The following is a 25,139-nucleotide window of genomic DNA, read 5'->3' as shown; positions in this document are numbered from 1 at the left end:
CTCCTACAGACACTCTGAAGTTTCACTACTTCAATAACTCCTAAGACAACCACGAGCTGTCCAATTTTATACTGATAAATACAGAACATGTCAAAATGCACCGAGAGCAGAAAAAGTATTAAAAAACAAAACCAATAAAAATGTCTCAGGCATTATGTTTCAGTTCTCTTTCAAGCAGAATATGGTATCAGTGTTGCTAATACTGATAATGTCATGCCACTCACTCTGGCTTCACTACAAATTCACTTCACCTCAAGTGCTGGATTCAGATTTGGGTCCCTCACTACTAGAAGGACATCAAGGTCCTCGAGTGTGTCCAGAGAAGGGCAACCAGGCTGGGGAAGGGGCTGAAGAACAAATCTTAGGAGGAACAGCTAAGGGAGCTGGGGGTGTTTAGCCTGGAGAAGAGGAGGTTGAGGGAGGTTATGGAGTCTCCTTCTCTGGAGATATTCAACACCTGTCTGGACGCCAACCTGTGCGATTTGTTCTAAGGGTTTATAAATACCTCAAGTGTGAGACACAAGAGGACATGGGCAGCCTCTTTTCAATGGTCTTTGGAGACAGGACAAGGGGCAATGGCTTCAAGTTGGAGCACAGGGAGTTCCACACCAATATGTGGAAGAACTTCTTCCCAGTGAGGGTAAGGGAGCCCTGGGACAGGCTGCCCAGGGGGGTGTGGAGTCTCCTTCTCTGGAGACAGTCAAGACCTGTCTGGACACCGACCTGTGTGACCTGTCCTAGGGACCCTGCTTTGGCAGGGGGGTTGGACCCGATGATCTCTCAAGGTCCCTTCCAACCCCTGTGATTCTGTGAACATTTTTTAATCTATTCCATGTATTTGTCCCATGCATGTACAAGGACAAGTCTTGATGACTCCTTGATTTGGCTCTCGTGTCATACAACTGGCAGGGTGTACATGTTCCAAAAGACCTAGAATCAATCAAAAGGAATCTGGATAGAAATATTTATACACAAGCATCATGCTGAAAGCTTCAAGAGAACGTTATTTAAAACATTCTTTTTAAGATATCTCAAGGGGAACAAGTGGGTCTTCTCTCTGGAAGGGGAGATAGATGTAGAAAGGATTAATACGCTGACTTTCTCCCCATGCATGACAAGGAATGATGATATTCATTTGAAAAGTTAGCACGGCAATTTTGTTAGCCATTCAATAAAAAGGGAGTAGCAAGAACAAATTGGTTAATGAATGAGGGAGGAGAGAGGAGAGTATTATGCAGTGAATCTATAAAAATGAACTCAATTTGAATTCAACCAAAAGAACAAATTGATGGAGCAGCAGGCTTTGTAAAGCACTAGATCTTAATCTGGATGCTGAGATAACACAGTGATTAATTTTGCTTCTGTCAAATATCTTGGGTTTTGCTATATGAGAATTTAAAAAAAAACAACCACAGCACACTTTTAAATGCAGTTTGACTATCAAAACACATTCCTCTCACCATTCAAAAGGAAATTTTAAAGAGAAGAAATGCTCACTGCATGTACCTCAGTTGCCTTCAAAATGGTCTATTTTTGTTTTTCCTCTGTCAAAATTTGGCATGAAAAAAACCAAACCAATTAACCATCACATCTAAATTTTTTTTAAAAAAAAATACACGTGTACAAGATGTTCCCAAGTGAAAAACTGAGGGAAAGAGAAAGTTATTTCTGTTGTTCCATGGAGATGTATCTTTTAAATGTCAGAACGGACGTTGTGAAAGGTAAGAAGAGAGATACAGGTAAGCAGCTGCTTCTTGTAGTTTGCAGACAACTTAATGGCAGTTTCAGAGATGAAATAAAATATTCACTTAACAGTTCACATGACAGAAATCACACTGGGATTCCAACATACAGCATGAAAAGTATTATCACTCACAGAATCACAAGGTTGGAAAAGACCTTTAAGATCATCGACTCCAACCATCCCTGTCCTGTGCTAAACCAGATCCCTGAGCACCTCATCTCCCCCCTGTTAAACACACCCAGGGATGGGGACTCAGCCCCCTCCCTGGGCAGCCTGTTCCACAGCCCCACAACTCTGCCAGGGAAGAACTTTGCCCTCCCAGCTGAGCTGACCCTGCCCTGGGGCAGCTTGAGCCCATTGCCCCTTGTCCCATCTCCTGTCCCCTGGCTGAAGAGACCATCGCCCACCTCTCTGCACCCTCCTGTCAGGTCACTGTAAGCAGTGTAAGGTTTCCCACAGGCTGGTTTAAATTATTTTTACTGTTTAACTATATCAAGGAGGAAGGGGGGAATTTTTCACTCTTAATAAAGCAATTTTAGACATGCAAATGGGTCTCTACTGCTTTTTCAGGGCACATATATTTACCTAGACATGAAAACCATTCATGATTTGCAAATCTCTGGTAGGAAGACCCATTTCTTGCATTGCCAGAAAGAAAAAAACATTATTGATCTCTGTTTGCATAGCAACAGCTACTTTTTCCTACATTAGAATTTCACAGCAACTACTAAACATTCCAGAAGAGACAGAAAGCCTTATTCCTATACTAAACACCTTACTGCTGAAGTAGAAATGCCAGAAAGAGATGGAGAGGGACTCAGTGAGAGCAGGAATGTGTGCCAGGAGAGACATAAGCCATATCCATGATATTCTGCTTATTCAAACAAAGATGAGCATGTATGGTGTGATGGAGTTTTAATATTTTCAAAATGTAAATGACTTCTTCATTGCATCCTGCTTCCTTCTCTAAAATGCAACCAAGCCCCTCTTCCCTAAACCAAAACCAAACAAGAAAAAGGAGGTAAAACATATCCTCAGTATTAAACAATAACTTATTCCTTCATTTTGGTGTTTTATTCTGTCTTCTACAACAGGAATAACAAAAACCATATTGCTTTTGCCCATACCACAACACTAGGAACGAAAATAGACTATTTATTGCAACAAAACTCTTCTTTCTAAACCTTAAGAATAGGAATACATGGCAAAAAGGAACCATGAACCTAAACCTGAATAAAATCTTATGAGTAAATCTCAAAAATATCTCTACTTTCAAGACTGTCCAACTCAGGGGTCCCCAGGACAAGACAGATATAAATCTGTTTGAGCAAATCCAGAGGAGACATGGAGATGATCCAAAGGCTGGAGCATCTCTGCTCTGGAGACAGGCTGAGAGAGTTGGGGTGGTTCAGCCTGGAGAAAAGGCAGCTTTGGGGAGAGCCCTGAGCCCCCTCCAGTCTTTAAAGTGGGTCCAGGAAATATGGGAGTGTAATCGTAGGACAAGGGGGAATGGATTTAAACTGAAACAGGGGAGATTTAGGTTAAAGATTAGGAAGAAGTCCTTCACTCTGAGGGTGGGGAGGCCCCGGCACAGGGTGCCCAGAGAAGCTGGGGCTGCCCCTGGATACCTGGTTCAAGGCCAGGTTGGATGGGGCTTTGGGCACCCTGGGCTAGTGGGGAGTGTCCCTGTCCATGGTAGTGGGTTGGAAGTAGAGTTGAAGGTCCTTTCAACCCAAAGCATTCTCTAATTCTACAATTCTATGAAGACTTCAAAAGAATTTACTAGTTCCTAAATTATAAAACTGAAGAACAGAAGACAAAACAACTGCCACTAGATTTAATTTTGTACCATGTGATTTCGAAACCTTATGACTACTTTTCAAATGTGAATCCTTAATATTTTTACTATCTGAAAATGCAAATTATAGTCACCAATCATACTGTACTTTTCAGAAACAGCTTGGCCCTCCCGACAGTAAGCAATCATGTTTTGCCTCAGGCTATGTAGTTTACTTGAAATTATTTCAGAATCATCTAAAAAGATTCATTTTTCTATTAAAATGATGAATGAGTTAAATGAGGTATGTAATAAATACTGTAGGTTTGTAAACAGACTTCTTTTCTCTTGAGAACTAATGCCTTAACTCATTTAGTAATTCTTCCCCTTGGTATTTTCTAGTGAAGTCATCCTTAAAATATGGTTAGCGCAGGACTGTTTGGAAAAAGGGTCAGAATATAATCTGCTTATGGAAAATAGGGGACATCCTCTTGACAAAGCTAATGAATTAAGGACAGGAAACATAAATGCAAGACTAAAGGTCGTTGCATAGCCCACGTACGTCGTGACTAGGACCACCCATGGATGACAGGGCAACCACCCACAGAGAGGAGTGAAGCACTCTGCTTTTAACAACATATATTCAATTATGACAACAGGTCAAATTCAGTCCTAACATAACTCAACATGCTTCAGCTCTAATATATTGAGGAAGGTATTTGCTTTATTGATTTCAGCGCTCAGCAAAGTAAAAAGCAGAATTATACATCACAAACGTGATTTTGATAGGAAAAGATATCCAATAATCTGATTACCACCTTCAACTAAGGTGCAAAAAGTGGGTTTTAATATAAGGATACTTCTTCCAAAGTGATTTTTTGAACATGGAATTTATTAATAGACATTCCTTGAGTAGAAAATAGTTTACACAACAACAACAAAAACCCAACACCTCAGCAACAAAAGACTTCGTTCCCTAACAGGTAGTTCAATGAAAGCCTGGAACAATGGGGAAATATATATATAATTCTATTAGTATGGATACAGATTTCTAATGATAGCAATAATCAAATTTTAATGTTATGGTTACAGCACATGAACAGAACAATATTTCTGTGCCTCTTCAAAGGGAAATGAGATTTTAACATCATTGGCAGCTCAATAAAACCATTTTCTAACATATAGAGTCCTAATGACAGCTCATTTCAGTCCAGACAGTGAAGCAAATATGTTAACAGTAAACTCCAGGTCATTATAAGGAGTTGGAAATACAACAGGTCCTCTGCACTTTGGAGAACTATTGATTTTTTTACTCCATATTCTCTGCATCTCACCCTGACTCTCATAATGACTCAAGTGATGGAACGTCAATAAGCTATTTATGGCAACGCTACCACATTTAAAAGACACTCAACAAGACTATGCTCAACTCAGCTCTACACTACTTCCAGATGTGCAGCAAGAATCTCCAGTAAGAAAAACTGAAAAGAAGGAGAGGTCTGTTGCCTGAGTAAAACACTACACAAGTGTTCCCAGAGCAGTCACAAGTACAGGGCCTTCAACTGCACCAATCCTTGATAAAGAGGATCACATCAGAACCTGTACTCGGTATTGGTGAGGCTGCACCTCGAGTGCTGTGTCCAGTTCTGGGCTCCACACCATAAGAAGGACATGGAGGTCCTGGAGCAAGTCCAGAGAAGGGCAACCAGGCTGGGGAAGGGGCTGGAGGGCAAATCCTATGAGGAGCGGCTGAGGGAGCTGGGGGTGTTCAGCCTGGAGAAGAGGAGGCTGAGGGGAGACCTTATCACCGCCTACAATGACATGACAGTAGGGTGCAGAGAGGTGGGCGATGGTATTTTCAGCCAAGTAGCAGGAGATGGGACAAGGGGCAATGGGCTCAAGCTGCCCCAGGGCAGGGTCAGCTCAGCTGGGAGGGCAAAGTTCTTCCCTGAAAGAGCTGTGGGGCTGTGGCACAGGCTGCCCAGGGAGGGGGTTGAGTCACCATCCCTGGGTGTGTTTAACAGCCGGGGAGATGAGGTGCTCAGGGATCTGGTTTAGCACAGGACGGGAACAGTTGGACACAATGATCTTAAAGGTCTTTTCCAACCTTGTGATTCTGGGATTCTGTGAGTACCAAAATCCTTTACGGCCAGACTGAACTAAACGACTGACTTTATTATAAAGCCCTCCTTCAAGAAGACAGGAAGACAAAATACCATACATGCCATGACAGGGGGGTTGGAACTTAAGGTCTCTTCTATCCCAAACAATTTTATGATTCTAAGGGTACTAAAGAAATATTTTCTTATCAGCTGCACTGCTGCAGGCAGTTCTCAATGACAACTTCAAGCACACAGTGCACTTTGACCTCTGGTGAAAATACTCTGAGATATTTTGCAAATATCATGTTACAAAACTGACTGTAAGTAAAGTTAAAGGTAGAAAAACACTCTCTTTGGTGGCAAGGCCAGTTCAAGAAGTTTACATTTTCCTCCCCCAACAACTTGCCCTCTGTACAGAGTTTGCAATTTCCTCAATTCAGCTATTTTTTGTAGTCAAGCTACAAAGCAGACTGTGGGCACGTCTGCATTTGAAAAAGGCCTCCAGGATAGATTTGTAATGCATTTGCTTCAATCCACAACATCGGCACTGACACAACAGAAAAAAAGGAGGTGAACTGCAGTGCAGAGATGGAAATGGGTGGAAGAAAAGAGGTAAAGAAATTCTTCATCAGCAAAGCATCCCTTATCCAGGCCTGGAGGTTGGTGGCCCTGCCTGTGGCAGGGGGGTTGGTACTCTGTGATCCTTGGGGTCCCTTCCAACCCAGACCATTCTATGATTCTATGATTCTATACCTAACATTGATGTACATCTCACCCTTCAGAATAAGCTAGTTCACAATACTGGCCAGACAGGAGGGTGAGAAAAAGCAAAATAATAATGAAATAAAAATTAACTTCTCCCAACTCAGCTTGTTTCAGCACCAGGTATCATCCCCACTGCAATGGAGGGATGGTTTGGGTTTGTGTGGAAAGGTTTTGGTAGCTGGGGGTGTTGCAGGTGTGGTTTCTGCAAGAAGCAGCCAGAAGCTCTCTGCAGGCCTCACAGAACAAACACCAGCCGGCTCAAGGCCAGACCTGCCATTGACCAAGGCCGAGCCCATCAGCGATGGTTACAGCACCTCTGAGAATCACATTTAGGAGGGAAAAAACCCACAAGCAGCCACTTTTTGCCACCAGAGAAGGGACTGAGAAGTAAGAAACTGTGCAGACATACACTGTGCAGAAATGTGTGAGAGAGACCCATACAGGAGCAGGTTTGCTGGGGGGGGCTTGAGACACCATGGGGGACCAGGCTGGAGCAGTCTGGGCCTGAGAAACTGAGAGACATTCTGTGATGTGTAACTGAACCCCAGAGAAGTGACCCACACAGGGGCAGCTGGTGAGGTGCTGAAGCCCCCTTGGAAGAACTCATGTTGGACAAGTTCGTGGAGAAGTGTCTGCCATTTGTGGGACCCCACGCTGGAGCAGGGGAAGAGTGTGAGGAATTCCTTCCCTGAAGAGGAAGGAGTGGCAGAGACAACATGTGACGGACTGACCATAACCCCGTCCCCCTGTGCCAGCTGGGGGGAGGAGGGAGCGAATTTGGGAATAAAGTTGAGCCTGGGAAAAAGGGAGGGATATAGGGAGAGATTTAAAGATTTGGATTTATTTCTCATGCTTTACTCAGTTTTGCTTGGGTAATAAATTAGATGGGTTTGGGGTTTTTTAGTCTCTTTTGCCCGTGACAGTCATTGATGTAGAATATCTCCTTGTCCTTATCTCGGCCCACGAGCCTTTTGTTATATCTTCTCTCCCCTGCCCAGCTTCAGAGGGTAGTGATAGAGCAGCTAAGGAGGGTGCCTGGACACCAACCAGGGTCGACCCACCACAGGATCCCACAGTCAAGAGAGGAGTGAGGAGCCAGAGGAGACACAAGATCTCACCAGCCCTTCAGCACACTGAGTCTCTCGGGCATCGCTTTTTAAAGACTAGACCCAAATGCTGCAGGATGAGGCCAGTCAGGCTACATCTGACACGCTCCTCAAAGTCAATGACATCTGACGGCATTACTAAAGGACTCAACAGCAGCTGGATTTATTTCTGCTGAATTAAGCATCAACAGTTGAACAAATCCTCACACCAATTCCACCAGGGATTTCCAGGCCTTCAGTCAGGGTCTGGAAATTCCACTCTAAATTGTAATTTCTACCTTGGTCGGTACAAAAATCAAAATTACTGGTTTGTAAACCTCTGGATCTCCCCCAAAATTGTATTTGACGAACTTGACATCTCATCAGGCACTTTCCAGTCCACTTGTACTGAGGGAGCTTTCCCTAACAGCTTACACAGCACATAAGTAGTTCAGCTATCATTAGCTCATCTATCATCTCCAAGTTTCTTTCAGAGCTTTTATGAATGCCATCCAGGCTTGAAGAACTGTTATTGGGAAAAATGTCGATTTCCCTTAACATTTTCTACTGAAAATTCACATCTCAGGTCTTGTTTAAGGAAATCTCTGCCAAGTTTTGGCATGGGAACTTTCAGAAGTTCCCCCGCTCTGAAGAAGGATGGGAATGAATTAATTCAGGGTGTTTTTCTGCTATTGGCCTCATCTCTTCTGCAAGCCGCTCGTACTCTGGGTCTAATCAGGTTCAGATCAGATGTTAGGAAAAAGTTCTTCACTGAAAAGAGTTGTCAGGGCCTGGAAAAGGCTGGCCAAGGAGGGGTTCAGTCACCATCCCTGGGTGTGTTTAACAGACGGGTAGATGAGGTACTTAGGGATATGGTTTAGCACAGGACAGGAACGGTTGGACTGGATGATCTCACAGGTCTTTTCTAACCTTGTGATTCTGTGATTTGGTAGGATCCTTATGTCATAGTGGGTGAATGTTCACACAAACACACAAAGTGTGTCAGCTTTTATAAATTTTCTTAATTGCTTTGGAGTATCTTTCCTCATCATACTTGGTATTTTTTTGAGGAGTGGCTTTTTAACGTTTAGCCTAAGAAATGCCACAATCTTCCTCACTCTGCTCACTTTTAACTGATTTCAGAGGCTTTTTAAGGTTTCCACTCTTCTCTGCCTTACCCTGATGTCCAAGTTCTGCTGATTTCTTTTAGGTTTCTTTTCTTGAGAAGCGGAACCTTTCTGCTTCAAGAGCCAAACGATGTCCTTCCGTAGTTCTTGGCACCTGCAAAGCTTTTTTAGTCTTTTAGCTGTTCATCTTGGCTTCATTTTATTGAGGTTTTCTCTGTATGAAAAGTTAATGCTAACTTTTGGGTTGTTAACACTTAAAAGTTTTATCTCTCTGAAGCTCTAAGCAGCAGCTGGTGTTTAAATTGTTTAAGGATGAGAATATTGCTCCATTCTAACAATTTTATGTCTATTTATTAAAACTGAATTAGCAGCCTTCGTAATGGAAAAAACCCACATTAAAATCTTCCTTTCTTTTCCTGTGCACTATTTAAACAATTCTGCAGCAGCAAAGGAATTAATGTTGTAGATAATGCTACTGACATTTCAGATACACTCTTTTTTTCTTCAAAAAAGATCTGGCAGGGCAGATCAAATCCAGGCTCCATAAAATATAAAGCTACTGTAGCAGTTTACTAGCACACGGAATTATTCATTCTACCTGACCGACGGTGCACGCAGATAAATCCCTCTCACCTTATAAATTCAGCTTGGATACATGAAACAAATAAACAGTTGGCATAAGTAATGAAGCCAAAAGAATCAAAACCTGACCATTTAATGGAAAACACAGAAGGCAACTTGTAGATGGATGAGCAAGGAAGGTGAGAATTACTCAATGCTTTAATATTCAGACCCATTTCAAGGCAATAAACATACAAAACCTACTTGCTACTCTGTTACCTTACACCAAACTTCAGAGAAAGAAAAAAACTATAGAGGAGATGACAAGTTTGCAGAGTAACGGCAAATGTGTGTAGTGATTTTCATACTTTAACATTTCAGAGATAGATACAGTAAGATGATCAAAACTGAGATGACTACTCCAGCGGTGACATAAGTCACCATGAGACCTCATATACCTTGTCTCTCTTCTGATGTGCAGTATCCCTGACAAAGAACCATAGAATCATCAAGGTCGCAAAAGACCTTCAAGATCACCAAGTCCAACTCTCAACCCTATAGCACTGACCCACTAAAACATCTCCCAGTGTGCCTCATCTACTCGTTTTTTAAACACCCCCAGGGACACCCACTCCGCCAGCTCTCTGGGCAGCCTGTCCCAATGCTTCACCACTCCCTCAATGAAGAAAATTTTCCTAATATCCAATCTGATCCTCCCTTGGTGCAACTTGAGAACATATGAGACATTCCAAGGCTTCCACCATTTTCAGTAGTCAGCCCTAAAATGCCAGGCAGTGATGCTGTCACCACGGAAAGGCAGCAAGTCATGCTGTCCTCTACGTGAGGGGACATCCTTTAGGATTTAAAGGTGTTTCCTTCATTTCACTACCACCATTTGGATGTTGTTTTTCCAGGTCAAGGACCTGTGACACCACACACCTTGAAACACCACTCCCCAGGCTGATAAGGTTCAAAATGAGTTAACAGTAATTCCCAATTGCTTCATGTAGGCAGGGCTAACTTGAACAGTCTAGAGCAAGTAAAAATTCACAATAAAATTGACATGATGGCTAAATAAACCAGTTTGATATCATATTAAAAAATCTCTCAAGCTTTTGGCTGATGAGAAAGGTATCATGTGCTTCTCAAAAGCACAGTACTAACTACAGTAGTAAGTGAAAGATGAAAACCTCCTAGTAATTATGTAAATAATATTCCACATTATAAATCATCAGCTTCTCATCAGGTTGAGGCCACAAAATCCTTCTCTCTCCAGCACAATATTAAGAATCCAAAGGCTTAAGGCATAAGACTAAAGCTCTATCTCGATCATAATTCCTCTCTGTGTTCCCTTGTTTTCATATTTTAAAATAACAAAATATTAAACATTTGTTTACTGTACTGTAATTATTTTTCAACAATAACATTACCATAGAGCTAAAAAAGCACTGGGAAACAGCTGCAAAACATATTAATTCTCAGATGTGCTTATGTAAAATTTGTTTGGTTTTAAATTGCGATTTGGGGAAATAACACGGGCAATTGATAAAGCTGCCCAGATAAAGCTATTGCTTATTGAAGTTATTGGTTTGTCATGTTACCAACCAATAAACCTTAGAAAGCTTTTGATTCTATTTCAGACGTAGATGGCCAACTATTTATATAGTCGCTGACATAAGTTATAATATTTATTTTTACAGGAATGCTCACTGAAGTATTTTAAACCTTTTTTTTTTTCCCTTGAAAATCACAATTTTTTCATAAAATCACAGAATAGTTTGGGTTGGAAGGGACCCTAAAGATCACCAAATCCCACCCCCTTGCCATGGGTAGGGACACCTCTCACTAGACCAGGCTGCTCAAGGCCCCATTCAACCTGGCCTTGAGCACCTCCAGGGAGGGGGCAGCCACCACTTCCCCTACCTGGGCACCTGCGCCAAGGCCTCAACACCCTCAGAGGGAAGAATTTCTTCCTAATATCCAATTTAAATCTACCCACTTCCAACTGAAACCCATTCCCCCTTGTGCTATCACTCCAGGCCCTCCCCAGCTTTCTTGTAGGCCCCTTCAGGTACTGGAAGGCCACTAGAAGATCTCCCCAGATCCTTCTTTTCTCCAGGCTGAACAAGCCCCACATCTCTCAGCCTGACTGCATAGCTGAGCTGTTCCAGCCCTTTGATCATTTTTGTGACCTACTCTGGACCTGTTCCAGCAGTTCCACATCCTTCTTATGTTGGGGACTCCAGAATTGGACACAGTACTCCAGGTGGGGTCTCACAGGAATGGACTAGAGGGGAAGAATCCCCTCCCTTGGCCTGTTGGCCACATTCCTTTTGATGCAGCCCAGGACAGAGTTTGCCTTCTGAGCTGTGAGCACATATTGTCAGCTCATGTCAAGCTTTTGTTTCCTATTTATACTCAAGTAGTTTAAAACCCAAAAATTCTGGCATATTCATACCTCAGAAAATAATGATAATTGCTACAAAGAAGAACCAATACAAACCACTAAATATCAGAAGTCATAAATCTACCAGACATTTGAAATGGACTGAAATAGTGTGTCAGTTTTCAGAGGAAAACAGCCAGCCATATTTTTCAACTTCCTTGTCAGGAAGTTTTTATCTGTCAGCCTAATAAAATATGAATCTTTGATACAGGGTTTTTCAATAAGCTACTTCCAAGGTTTGAGAGAACCATCAAAAGTTAGGCTAATTGCTGCCATTTTCTGGCACATAAGATACTTCAAAACTGACATGTTTTGAATTTTTATTGTTAGCCAGATTTCTAGCCTGAAATATTATGGATTTCCTTTCAATATGAAGCAATTAATTTATAAAAAAGTTCTCTTGTATTCTATAATTTCTTAACAGACAATAATCAAATTTAGTAAATAGCCCTAGACTGTCATATTACTTTTCCACAGGTTGAAAAGAAGACATTTAACATTATCCACAGACATCAGATATATCAGCAACCTTCAGAAAGGTGAGGCTCTTTCTCATTAGCTATTAAGACAGACAAAAAAGGAAATAAAAGAAAAAGACACAATATTAAAAAAATAACAGGAAGAGATCTGCTTTCCTTTTTTACCAATAGTTTAAAACAAGTCTGAAGACACAGATGAAAAATATGGGACTTCAATAAAAGGGTCTGAACTTACAAAACGCTGTGCCTTCTGACGCTCCTCTTCTGTGGCCGCTCTCTCCCGAAGAATGGCTCGAGTCAAATGTTCGTTTGATGAAATCCTTTCCCGTTCCAGAAGTTTCCCAAACTCATCACGCATGTACGCTTGTTCTTGTTTCAATCTACAGATTGAATTGGAAGGAAATTTGGATTGAAAATTTAGATTTGATGTTTTTCTAAACGTAGTTTAAGAGGACACAGGCACAGTCACTTTAAAAGCAGTCACTGTAACACATTATTGCTGGCTTAAGACACCTAAATATGAATATTCATTAGAAATTTATTTCACATTTAAGTGTCAAAATCAGAATACACAACTGCTACAAGCCCTTCATACAAAATATAAACTAATTCAAGAGCCTTATGAAAATATATTTTAAAATAAAAAGAATATGCACGGAGAACTGTTGGAGACGGTTCAGAGGAGGCCATGAAGATGATTAGAGGGCTGGAGCACCTTCCCTACGAAAAGAGGCTGAGGGAGCTGGGCTGGTTCAGCCTGGAGAAGAGAAGGCTGTGGGGGGACCTCATTGCAGCCTCCCAGACCCTGAAAGGAGCAGAGAAACAGGAGGGGAATCAGCTTTTCAAAAGGGTAAACAATGGCAGGACATAGGGGATGTATTGAAGCTAAAGGAGGGAAGGTTTAAATTAGATATCAGGAGGAAGTTTTTTTACAGAGAGAGTGGTGAGAGGCTGGAACAGGCTGCCCAGAGAGGTGGTGGGTGCCCTGTCCCTGGGGGTGTTCAAGGCCAGGTTGGCTGGGGCCCTGGGCAACCTTGTGTAGCTCCAGGCCTGGAGGTTGGTGTCCCTGCCTGTGGCAGGGGGGCTGGAACTCTATGATCCTTGGGGTCACTTCCAACCCAGACCATTCTATGATTCTATGATCTCAGTTGGTTGGTGCTTTGTTTTTTTCCTGTTTTTAAGGAAACTTTTATTCCAGGAAAATCCTTCTCCCCACCAGCCAGTGGGAACCCAAATTCCAGCTAAAAGTGCTATTCTTTTCTGCAATGGGATATTATTTTCCTATCTCTGGAGATACCATAAACCTAAACACTGCACCTGCATAAAGACCAAACAACCATAATAAACATTTCCCAGCGATCTGCGATGAGATGAAAACAGCTATTGAACCTGTTGCAACACACTTAATAGAGGCAACTCCAGTCCCAGAAAATTCTCGACATTTATGTGTCATGAGCCACAAATCCATTTGAAATCTTCACTATACTACTTGACATAAGCACACCCCATCTCATTTTCATGAAAATACATCGATATAAATTGTTTAGCTAATAAAACTTATCTGTTGCACATATGTTGTGACACTGAACCCAGAGTCAGCATTAGGGAACTCAGGAGAGTAATGGCAGTATAAAACACTGGTTTTCAAATAGATTTTTGCAGGAGTGATGGAGAGGAAGCTTAAGTATTCTCAGTGCATTTATACGTTGTCAAGGGAGCTTGAGAGAACAAATCATAATGAGTAGGGTCACTTTGTAAAAGGTACTAGCATTACAGTACATTAGATTCTTCCCCAGGGAAAATATTTAAGTGAGGTGGGGAGGAAAAAAGACAATTACAAGATGTATTACTTCTGTGCTCAGACACAACCCTCTGAAACGCAGCAACCAACTGGGAATCTTTATAAAAAGTTTATTAAGCAGCATCTTCAATTACTCTAGCAAAAAAAAAAAAAAGTCAGATTATGCAGGCATGGACCAAATTCCATTAAGTGATTTCCCAAGGTCCCCCAAATTATTCGAGCAGCATTGATATAACAAATCCTTCACACAATCAATGGCTCAGTCAAAACACGCTGGTTGTCTTTTCGATTAGAGAAATCATGTTTTGTCTAAAAAGCAAAAAAAAGTGTCAAAATAGAAGTCTCAGCAGCTTTCTCTTGCAAGAGACAGCAGAGAGAGCATTTAGCATTTCCACAGACTGAAGGATGTTCCTAAGTTCCTTCCTCATCCTTTCTGGTTGAACCTCCCACAAGTGGTTTTCCCATGAAGACATCTCCTTGTTATGCATTACTGTACCTAGCAGAGTAATTAAAGCAGAGGGAATCAGGCAATATGTGAAAAGGCTGCCAGAGGTTTCCACACTACAAACTCTCCAAAATTAAAAATAAAACCCAACGACCAACTTTTAGATGTTTACAACGAATTCTTGGCAAATTATTCCCCTATTTGACATGATTAACAGTCTTCTCAAGTCTTCTTCTTGCATCTGGAATTAGGAACCTTCGTGAGGTCTCCTCTCAACCTCTCTAACAAAAAGAAGAAAGTCCTTTTTCCTAGCATGTAAAACTAATGGGCTCCTAATGTCAAGATCAACCCTTTGATGGCTTAACCTCAGTGCTGCTACATTCAGCTTCCCTGCTAAGTACACTACAGAGGGACGGGATGTTCCTTTTCTACTTTTGCCAAAACTCTACACCTCCCTTGCTGCAAACTTGCTACAAGATGATGACCCAGAATCTCGTCTACATTCACAAGTCATCTGACTCCATGCCCTACAGCAGGTTGTTAAAAAGCTTTGCACCAGAAACACTGACATCCCAAAGAATTAGCAGACAATGACACTGCTGTGGGTATGGCCACGCTGGTGACAGAAGGGATGACTTTATGATGCTGCTTTCCCACAAGCAGAGAGCTCAGGACAAGACTTGCTGTTTCAACCTTAACCAGCCCATTTGAAATTAGTGCAGGTATCTCAATACTACCTTGGACCCATCTCTGATCTGAGTGTCTTCTTAGCTATGAACGGCTGTGTTCTACTACATCAAGAGAAGACAGGATGGGGATACGACACCCAAAATTGGCATCTATAAATTCCCTCACAAAATTTTATAAACCTACACCTGATTCTTTAAGTGACTGGTTTCCAAGTACACCAAAAAAAAATCCCAGAAAAAGGATTCTGCACCATCCTTTTTGGCAACTGCATCGCCATGTCATTGCCAAACCAATCTCCAGAAGATCCTCCATCACAATGGATTAACTGACATGAGCGCAGGAAAGCTGGGGAGCTGGGGATGTTCAGCCTGGAGAAGAGGAGGCTGAAGGGAGACCTTATGACTGCCTACAATTACCTGACAGGAGGGTGTAGAGAGGTGGGAGATGGTCTCTTCATTCAGGGGACAGGAGATGGGACCAGGGGAAATGGCCTCAAGCTGCACTAGGGCAGGGTCAGATCAGATGCTAGGAAAAAATTCTTCACTGAAAGAGTTGTCAGGGCCTGGAACACAGGCTGCCTAGGGAGGGGTTTCAGTCACCCACCCTGGGTGCATTTAACAGATGGGTAGATGAGGTACATAGAGATATGGTTTCGCAAAGGACAGGAAACTTTGGACTTGATCTTAAGGGTCTTTTCCAACCTTGTGATTCTGTGATGGCCCCACACTCCCAACTCCCACCTTTGGTAACAAAGCACTGTATGTTTTTAACAAATTACTATCTGCTGACCTCCTTTTTCCCCACTTCATGTGTAAAATGATCTTCCTAAACGGTTAAGCAATGTGTTCTTTCCCATTCTATGAAGATAAAACCTAATATTTAATACTCATTTGCTCATTGATAGCAATACCAATAATGATGTGAAATATTTACATCAATAATGGAAACATTTTATCAATGTTGTTGATAACAGTTCATCCAAATTCAGTTTTCTAGTTACAGACAACTCTTCTTCCTTAAAGTGGGATTTCTTGATGTCTTCAAAAATGCAGTTACAGTGGAGTAAAAATCAGCATAAATATCCTAACAGAAAACTGTAAGCAGTTACTGGGTCATCAGGTAGTTAATGGTTTTGCAGCTAAGCAGTAATCCCTTCCATAAACCAACCAACTTCATCCAAAGTAATAACCAAGAAAACCGCAAAAAACAACCCAAACTCACCACCACAATCCTCTCACAAAAAAAACCCAACCAATAAACCCAACCTCAAAATGAAACCTTACCACTGCACCTATTCTACCTGCAAGGCAGAGGCAGAAGTCCACCTTCTGAAGATGTTGTTTCCATAATCAACCCATCAGCTCCTCCCTGCAGCTGCTGCAGAACTATTCTGCTCCATTTCCAAAGGATTTCCCTTTGGGGATTAATTAATACTTCCCAGGTATTTTTTATTCTTCAAAATATTCCTTAGCTTGTTAGCAGAAGTACCTTACAGCTCCATTATCACCAGTTAGTAGGAGTCATTTATTTCTTCAGAAGAACCTGTCTTCTGAAGGTTTGTACCAAATGCATCTTTCTGAAATACAAATATGAACATTAGTTCCTGGATTGCTTTCCGAGAAATCCCATTAGTAATCACCTTCCAGACTAATCTCTAGTTATCAATTGTGACATATCTCCACCTTTACCAGATTAACCAGTCATTTTCTAAAGATGCCAAGTGTTTTAGTAGCAATTGACAGTATTAAGCCTACTGTGTTTCTGTTGTTTTAAAGTACATATTTTCTTACATGGGGAAAATCAAATTATTTATCCTCTGCTGCTATTTCCCCTTAGAAAATAAGAGACAAAATAAACATTTACTATTCACTGTTCTGTCAGCAACAGAATTTCTCTCTGAGAATTGTTAGATCTTTGCCACTGATCTAAATTCTACAGCTCCAAAGATGCCTGGATTGTCTTCTAGCCCCCAAAAAACATCCTTCTTTGCTAGAGTGGAAAAAAATTACCAACTAAACCAAACTAAACCAATTAAAACCCCCATCTATTTCCTTTGAAGCATACTGGAGTCAAGAAAATTAAATTTCCCACTTGACTTTTAGCAATTCTCCTTTTGACTTCTTGGCTTCCTTTGACTCCATGACTTTTGGCATAAACCTTTCTCTGCTGCTGCATATGTCTGCATATCCATCTGTCTTGTGGACCTTTCGATCAACTGCAACACTTCTTTGAAGACGGCAACATTTGGAGCTCTTTCCTATGTGACTTTTCTTCGCTCCTGGCTCTGAAATGCTGAAGAGTTTTCATTGCTTTGCCTCTTCAATTCTTTGAATCTGTCTTTGAATTTCCAACTTTCTTCTACATTCCTCCTCCTCTCCTTCACATGAAGAGTTTAACAGCTCTTCATTTCAATTGGTTTATCTAGATGCCTCCTATCCTCAAGATGTACTTGCTGATGCCACAAAGCAATTCTACGACTTATGTGCTCATCTCCAAAAGCAAACCCCTTGCTCCTTCACTAGTGGCTGGTTGCAAGCCAAAGCAGTTCCCTGCCTTTCTGCATTTACAAGCTGAAAGGTCTGGCAAGGTCTATGTCTCCAGCTTTGCCAATGTGTTCAGGAGTAGCTATGTTAAACTCTAGCATGAGAAGACAAAGAAGGCAAAGGTGGCTTTAGAGTACCTCCTCCACCTTCTCTGCTACCTTTGTTGCCCTCAGGTCACCTCAATCAAAAAAAGCTGTACAGAAAACATTTTACTGATTTTTTTCCTTCCTTGCTGGCATTGTATCATAAAATAAATGTATAGTATTTCATGGTCAAATTTTATACTTTTAAGGCAAAAATAATACTTAGGTTCTTCAAAAACATCCATGACTGTCTCACTTGGAGCAGCACCTTAAAGGAAGAATTTAAAGTCTTTCTTACCTACTCTAATCCTCATTCATAAGATCAAGACTGCACCTCCTCAAACCCTACTGAACAAAACATAGCAAAGAGTTGTCCTGAAGCACCCACTGGATTTCACCATTTAGGGCAACTCCTATTCACAAAGTCGTCCTAAACACCCACCTCAACTGATTTAAATTCACCAGAGTTTTAGCAAAAGTAGTAGGATTTTGAAGTAATTTTCATTTATTTGAGTTACATAATTGGGTGGCTTGTAGAAGCTTAATGAAACAAACACAAGGCAGATACGTGCTGATCTCAAACATTTCCCTACATCAACTTACAGTAGTTTTCTTCCCTGACATTACAAATTCATTTCACTGGCGTTCAGCATGTCCCGCTGCTGAATAAAGGCAAACATCAGCTAAATCTACAGTAATAAATGATATTATCTACCCAAAAATAGAAAAAAATAGATGCACATCTGCAATTTATAAGGAGTTAAACAGCACAACTTGTCACTACAGTCCACTTACACAGTGGATTCCACATAAACAGACTGCTTTAAATGACATTTTTAATTACAACAAATATAATGACTTGATGGAATGGTTCTCAAACTTAAGCACAAAGCTCTAGTTAAAAGACAAGAGACATTACACATTACAATGATCATTTATACAGAAAGATAGCAAGAGCTTTAAAAAAGGTGCTGAAACAGCAGGGAAGGCTGCTGGCTATACATTTTTCTACACAGTTGATAGTTTCAAGCAAATCCTTCTAAGTAATTATGAAATACTGTTTCAAGGAGTATACAGCTATTTAGTTGGAGTAGCTGATTTAATGAAATAAAGTATGCAATGCTATCACTTTTCCATAGGGCTACTTGAAAATAAAGCATTAAGAGGAACCTCTACGTGCTGAAGATTAACACTTCACAGTATTTCATGCTCTCGACTGTTTTACAGCGTACAGTCACATACAGAAAGCAACAGGTCCTGCCTTCCTCCAGCACCGTCTTTTAGGACTTCAACACTCTGAGTTAATGCTATGAAGAAAATTTATTCCTAAGTTTTGCAATTTAGTAAATGAACATGCAGTGATTAAGTCAGTTATCTTTTTATTACCCCTAAAGCTTCTGGCTTTCTTAAACTCCACTTTGTAGTTTAAGGCTGCACTCTTTCGTGCATTCTTTAAATGCTTGGTGATTGTCTCTTACTTTATTTAAAGTGCAGTCTACAGCTCTCCCAGAATCAAGGAATTATTTAAGCTGGAAAGGACCTCATATGATCACAGAATCACAGAATCGTAGGGGTTGGAAAGGACCTCCAGAGATCATCAGGTCCAACCCCCTGCCAAAGCAGGGTCCCTAGGACAGGTCACACAGGTCAATGTCCAGACGGGGCTGGAATTTCTCCAGAGAAGGAGACTCCACACCCCCCTGGGCAACCTGCTCCAGGGCTCCCTCACCGTCACTGTGAAAAAGTTCTTCCTCATATTGGTGTGGAACTCCCTGTGCTCCAACTTGAAGCCAGTGCCCCTTGCCCTGTCTCATCCTTTGCAATGAATACTGAGACAGTTATGAAGCTTGGCTATCCGAATAAAAATGTTGAATCCAGACTCTCTCCTGAGAAAATTCTTATATTCAGGTAACTCCCCATCTAGTTGGAGACAGCACCCCCTCTGATTCTCTCACAGCAGAGCACCATCACAGAATCACAAAGTTGGAAAAGACCTTTGAAGATCATCAAGTCCAACCATTCCCATCCTATGCTAAATCATATCCCTAAGTACCTCATCTACCCTTTTTTTGAACACATCCAGGGAAGGTGACTCCACCACATCCCTGGGCAGCCTGTTCCAGGCCCTGACAACTCTTTCAGTAAAAAATGTTTTTCTAGTATCTAATCTAAACCTGCCCTGGTGCAGCTTGAGGCCATTTCCCCTTGTCCCATCTCCTGTCACCTGGCTGGAGAGACCATCACCCACTGCTCTACAACCTCCCTTCAGGTAGTTGTAGGTGGTAATAAGGTCTCATATGCATGAGTATCACTGAACAGAAGCAGACCTAAATACATAAAATCTGGATTTTCATCAAAAAAACCCCAAAGCCAACCAGATGTATGATTGAACATTGCTGTCATCAAGGGAAAAAAATCCTGGAGGCAACTGGAAGAGGCTAGGTAAATCCTGATACACAAACTACCAAGGATTCATATATCTCAGAACAAACAGAGGTATAACAAGAATTTGGATTTCTAATATTTACATTCTACTATAAGACAAATTTTGGAATGTTTTACTCCTGAAGTGGCTCGAATCAAAATCATGTTTCCATTTAAAACCAAACACAAAACCTACTGCTATTCTCAAGGAGCAATCCCACACTGGCAGACAGCTGAAAAGACTTCAAAATGATACTCTCTCTTTGTTCAAAGATCTGGATTTTTTTGGGGGGTTGGCATGAGAGACAGGGGCAAAATTACAATAAGTTGAATGTGATCAAAAAAACCCCAATCTGTTCCAATCATCTCCTAAGGTAGATCTTCATACAAAAGCCAAAGGAGAAATACCTGATTTCAACAGAAGAACCTTTTTGCTTCTGCATTCCTCTCTTTTATTCATCAACCCTTTTCTTTGGGGTTTTGGGGTTTTTTTCCTATAAAAGCCATGAATGTGAGATTCAAGATGGTAGTTTTTGAAGCAGCTATCAACATACTTCATGCAAAACAGAGTGAAAGAGAATGTATGGGTCAATCTATGGGTGAATACACCAAATGTTTAAGAGCATTATCTAGTGTGAAACGCTTACCCCACTCCTCTGGCAGGAAAACCTCTTTCTCTGCAGTTATGGAAAAGCCCAAATCAATTCAATTAAAGCATTTTCCCCAAGTTAGTGGTACTGATTTAGCCTAGAGCTCAATGAAGAACAGCTGGAATATCAACACAGTGATGCTGTACCATGGTCACCAGCACCATGAGCACCTGATTGGTGCACAAGTCTCATCAATTATGGGTGAGCATCACAAGCACCATGAAAAATACCAAAAAACACCATTAATAACTACAGTTGCTTAGTTAATCTTGGCCATTTGCTGCAGTTAAGAGCAGAGGAGAAGTAAATTTGCCTAAATTAATGCATACAATTAAATAAGTGCATTTAATATACTGATAGTTCAAAACCTACACAGAAAGTTCCTCTTTAGGTTGTGAGAATTTTGTATGTTCTGTATATACCAATTTAAAGCAATTCTTCCTATTTTAATTAAACTAGAATTAAATAATAACAACCACATGAAATAATGCAAACCAAAACTAAGTCATCAATTATCCAATGACTTAAAATGAAAAACTGGCAACTAGCACACAAGGTCCAAAAATACAAGTGAAGTCAAAATCCACAGCTGACTCCTCTCTCCAATTCCTTGCAGCAGAATGAGAAATTTAAGAAACAAAGAAGGAAGCACCCATGATTGGACAGATCACCTGGTTTTGTGTCTCACTTAACACATACAAAAATATTTTCCCCCAAAAAATGCATGATAAAACTTCCCTGTACTCTATCTTTTTTCAGATCCATCTTTTTTTAATGAGTTCAAGAGAAGGAAAACTGTTAATTTTACCACGTGAATTTATGCCATGGTACTGTAATCCTGCACAGCGTGAAACATGTTAGCCCCACTAACAAGATGAATAATTTAATTCTCAATCCAGAAGAATTCACTCCACTGTTTACTTCAAAACATCAATTTCTGTCATTCTTGAGAAACACCTGCAGATATTAAAGGTTATCATTAAGGAAAAAGCACCTTTTAATTCACAAACAGCAGCCACACACTGAGAAATGTTACAAAAATATGAGGTTTTTGCTTTGGTGGCCACTACACATTTCATTCTGAATTAATCTAGAAGCCATAGGAACTCCAAAATTGGTAAACAATCCAATATTAAAAACAAATATAGTGATATATCATTTTCAGCCGTTATTACGGATATTGGAAATTTATTACACTATCAAAGATTAAACCTTTTTCGTTACCTTTCAGGGAAATGATTACTTGCCAGCTGTTATATCTTTATTACAGTCTCCAAGCTACACAATCTGATGGATCTGTGGCGATCCAAGATAAACTCATTCAAGTCCAAAGCATGAACTGTGTCATTTTTCATTACCTCCAGCCAACCAAAACCAAAATATTTCCTGTTTCAAAGCCCACTATCAGGAAAATCATCCTCTCCTCTATAATATGCAGAAAGATCTAGAGATATCAGTCTTCAAACTTGGAAACGATCCTTAAATGTGAACTCAGTGTAAGAAGACATAAAAAGAAAACATTTCAGCATCACTAAAAAATTAAGTATGTGTGTTTTCTTACAAGGAGGAGTTTGGTTTTTTCATTAGTGTCAATTTTATCCAGCATTGTAGAGTCTGGCACCTGGGAAGAAATAACTGCTTCAATCAGTACAGGCTGGGGGATGACCTGCTGGAGAGGAGTGCTGAGGAGAAGGACCTGGGGGTCCTGGTGGATGACAGGGTGGCCATGAGCCAGCAGTGTGCCCTGGGTGCTGAGACAATGGGATCCTGGGGGGCATCAAAAGGAGCATTGCCAGCAGGTTGAAGGAGGTGATCCTTCCCCTCTGCTCTGCCCTAATCAGGTCCCACCTGGAGTGTTGTGTCCAGTTCTGGGCTCCCTGGGATAAAAAAGACAGGGATCTCCTGGAGAGAGTCCAGCAGAGGCTATGAAGATGACTAAGGACCTGGAGCATCTCCCCTGTGAGGAAAGGCTGAGTGAGCTGGGGCTGTTCAGCCTAGAGAAAAGAAGACTAAGGGGGGACCTTATTAATGTTTATAAATATCTAAGTATGGGATGCAGGGGGAAATGGCCAGCCTCTCCTCAGTGGTCTGTGGGGACAGGGCAAGGGGCGATGGGCTCAAGTTGGAGCACAGGAAGTACCACACCAATCTGGAGAAGAACTTCTTCCCAGTGAGGGTGAGAGAGCCCTGGGACAGGCTGCCCAGGGGGGTGTGGAGTCTCCATCTCTGGAGATATTCCAGCCCTGTCTGGACACCGTCCTGTGTGACCTGTCCTAGGGACCCTGCTTTGGCAGAGGGGTTGGACCCGATGATCTCTGGAGGTCCCTTCCAACCCCTGCGATTCCTTCATCTCTGAACACTTCCCTTTCTGTATGATACTCATCTCAAAAAGCTTACTAAAAATAAAAGTACAATATGTTTACAGTGGAAAATACTCGTCAGGTTTTTTGCTTAGTTTGACACAAGCAAGTTTGTTAATGCATTCTGACAGACTTGCATAACATCCAAAAAATGTTTTGAACAATGCAGTTTAGGCCATGATGCAATATTAATGACTGAATAACGATTCCCAGTACCGCCTTTCAATATTTCATGAGTGCATGCTGAATGTGCCATAGAAAGCTCTGGTTGAAAAATCAGTGTAGCTGACAAGGGATTTGAAAAGATGCAAGAGACATCAGGAAAACAACTTTAACCTGAACCGAGGTCTGAGAAGTGTGAAATGGATATTTCTCCTACTCAATTTCTAGCAACTGATTACTCACCTGACTGCAAAGTCAGATAAATTACCTAAAGTTCATCTCTGCCTGCAAAACTTAAGGACTGAGATAGAGAAACAAATTACCTGTAAGTATCTTTTTCTCCACAAAAGTCTCTAACTGACAATGCGAGAGTTCTACCTCAAAGGGATTTTCTAGCACTAGAACCCAAACCATCAATAGAAAAACATCTACAGGAATGCAGAAAACTCCTCTGAATCTAGGATAGGGATATAACTTCCCTGAACTTATGTTCTACCCAAGTGAGTTTTAAGACGTCTCTATACTGAACGAATGTCTCATTAAATACAATACAATTAGGTCTGGGAAAAGGACTGTTTCCCATAGCATTGTCCTGGAGTAACTGGCTGCTCAGGGCTTGGACAGACCTTTGCTTCGCTGGGCAAAGCTGGCTGGATGGTAAGGCCCAGAGAGTGGTTGTGAAGCTGGTCACCAGTGGTGTTCCTCTGGGCTCAGTGCTGGGGCCAGTCCTCTTGAATACCTTTATCTACGACATAGATGAGGAGATCGAGTGCACCCTCACTACGTTTGCAGATGACACCAAGTTGGGTGGGAGTGTCCATCTGCTTGAGGGTAGGAAGGCTCTGCAGAGAGACCTGGACAGGCTGGATTGATGGGCCCAGCCCAACTGTGTGAAGGTCAACAAGGCTCAGTGCTGCACCCTGCACTTGGGCACAACAACCCCTGGCAGCGCTACAGGCTGGGGGCAGAGTGGCTGGAGAGCTGCCCAGCAGAAAAGGACCTGGGGGTGTTGGTCCACAGCTGGCTGAACGTGAGCCAGCAGTGTGCTCAGGTGGCCAGGAAGGCCAACAGCATCCTGGTTTGTGTCAGCAATGGTGTGGCCAACAGGACCAGGGCAGGGATGGTCCCCTGTACTGGGCACTGGTGAGGCCACCCCTCGAGCGCTGGGTTCAAGTTTGGGCCCTTCGCTACAAGAAGAACGTTGAGGTCTTGGAGTGTGTCCAGACAATGAAGCTGGTGAAGAGGCTGGAGCACAAGTCTGATGGGGAGCAGCTGAAGGAACTGGGGTTGTTCTACCTGGAGATGAGGAGGCTGAGGGGACTGATTGCTCAGTACAGCTACCTGAAATGAGCATGTAGCACAGTGGGGTTTGGTCTCTTCTCCCGAGTAACTAGTAATAGAAGAGGAGGAAGTGTCCTCAAGTTGTGCCAGGGAAAGGTTTAGATTGGAGATTAGGAAAAATTTCTTCACCCTAAGGGTTGTCAATCACTGAACCAGGGAAGTGGTGGAGTCATCATTCCTGGAGGGATTTAACTGATGTGTAGATGGGGCACTTAACAATGCTTTTGTGGCTGGACTTGGCAAAGTTAGGTCTGCAGTTGGACTTGATCTTAAGGGTCTTTTCCAACCAAAACGATTCTCTTTCTAATTGAAAAGAAGCAAAGCAAACAAAAAATGCTAAAGCTTTGAAAACACAGGAATGTAGTTTCAGAAAAGGAATGTGCAGGTCATCAAACCCAGATTTGTGATCATTTCACCAATGCTTCATCTAAAACGATTCAAATGGACCCCAATCCCTATCAACATTATAGAAATCAACATGCACAATCAAAATTCTTTGTCAAATTCACTACAAATGAAGAACTTTCATGATTATGGTGTACACAGGGAAAAGA

General features: G+C 41.6%; 1 protein-coding gene across 1 annotated transcript in view; it reads right to left on the bottom strand.

The window, feature by feature from the left end:
* Positions 1-25,139, bottom strand: part of CHCHD3 (coiled-coil-helix-coiled-coil-helix domain containing 3) — a 194,629-nt gene that overhangs the window by 118,641 nt on the left and 50,849 nt on the right. Inside the window, exon 4 of the mRNA XM_084270543.1 lies at positions 12,322-12,466. Within this exon, the coding sequence (XP_084126669.1) occupies positions 12,322-12,466 (145 nt within the window). The remainder of the gene's footprint in view (positions 1-12,321; positions 12,467-25,139) is intronic.

The sequence above is a fragment of the Gallinula chloropus genome, assembly GCF_964237585.1.
Source record: "Gallinula chloropus genome assembly, chromosome: 1".
NCBI lineage: Eukaryota > Metazoa > Chordata > Aves > Gruiformes > Rallidae > Gallinula > Gallinula chloropus.
Note: the sequence above shows the minus strand (reverse complement) of the source record. Positions and strands in the feature narration are given on the sequence as shown.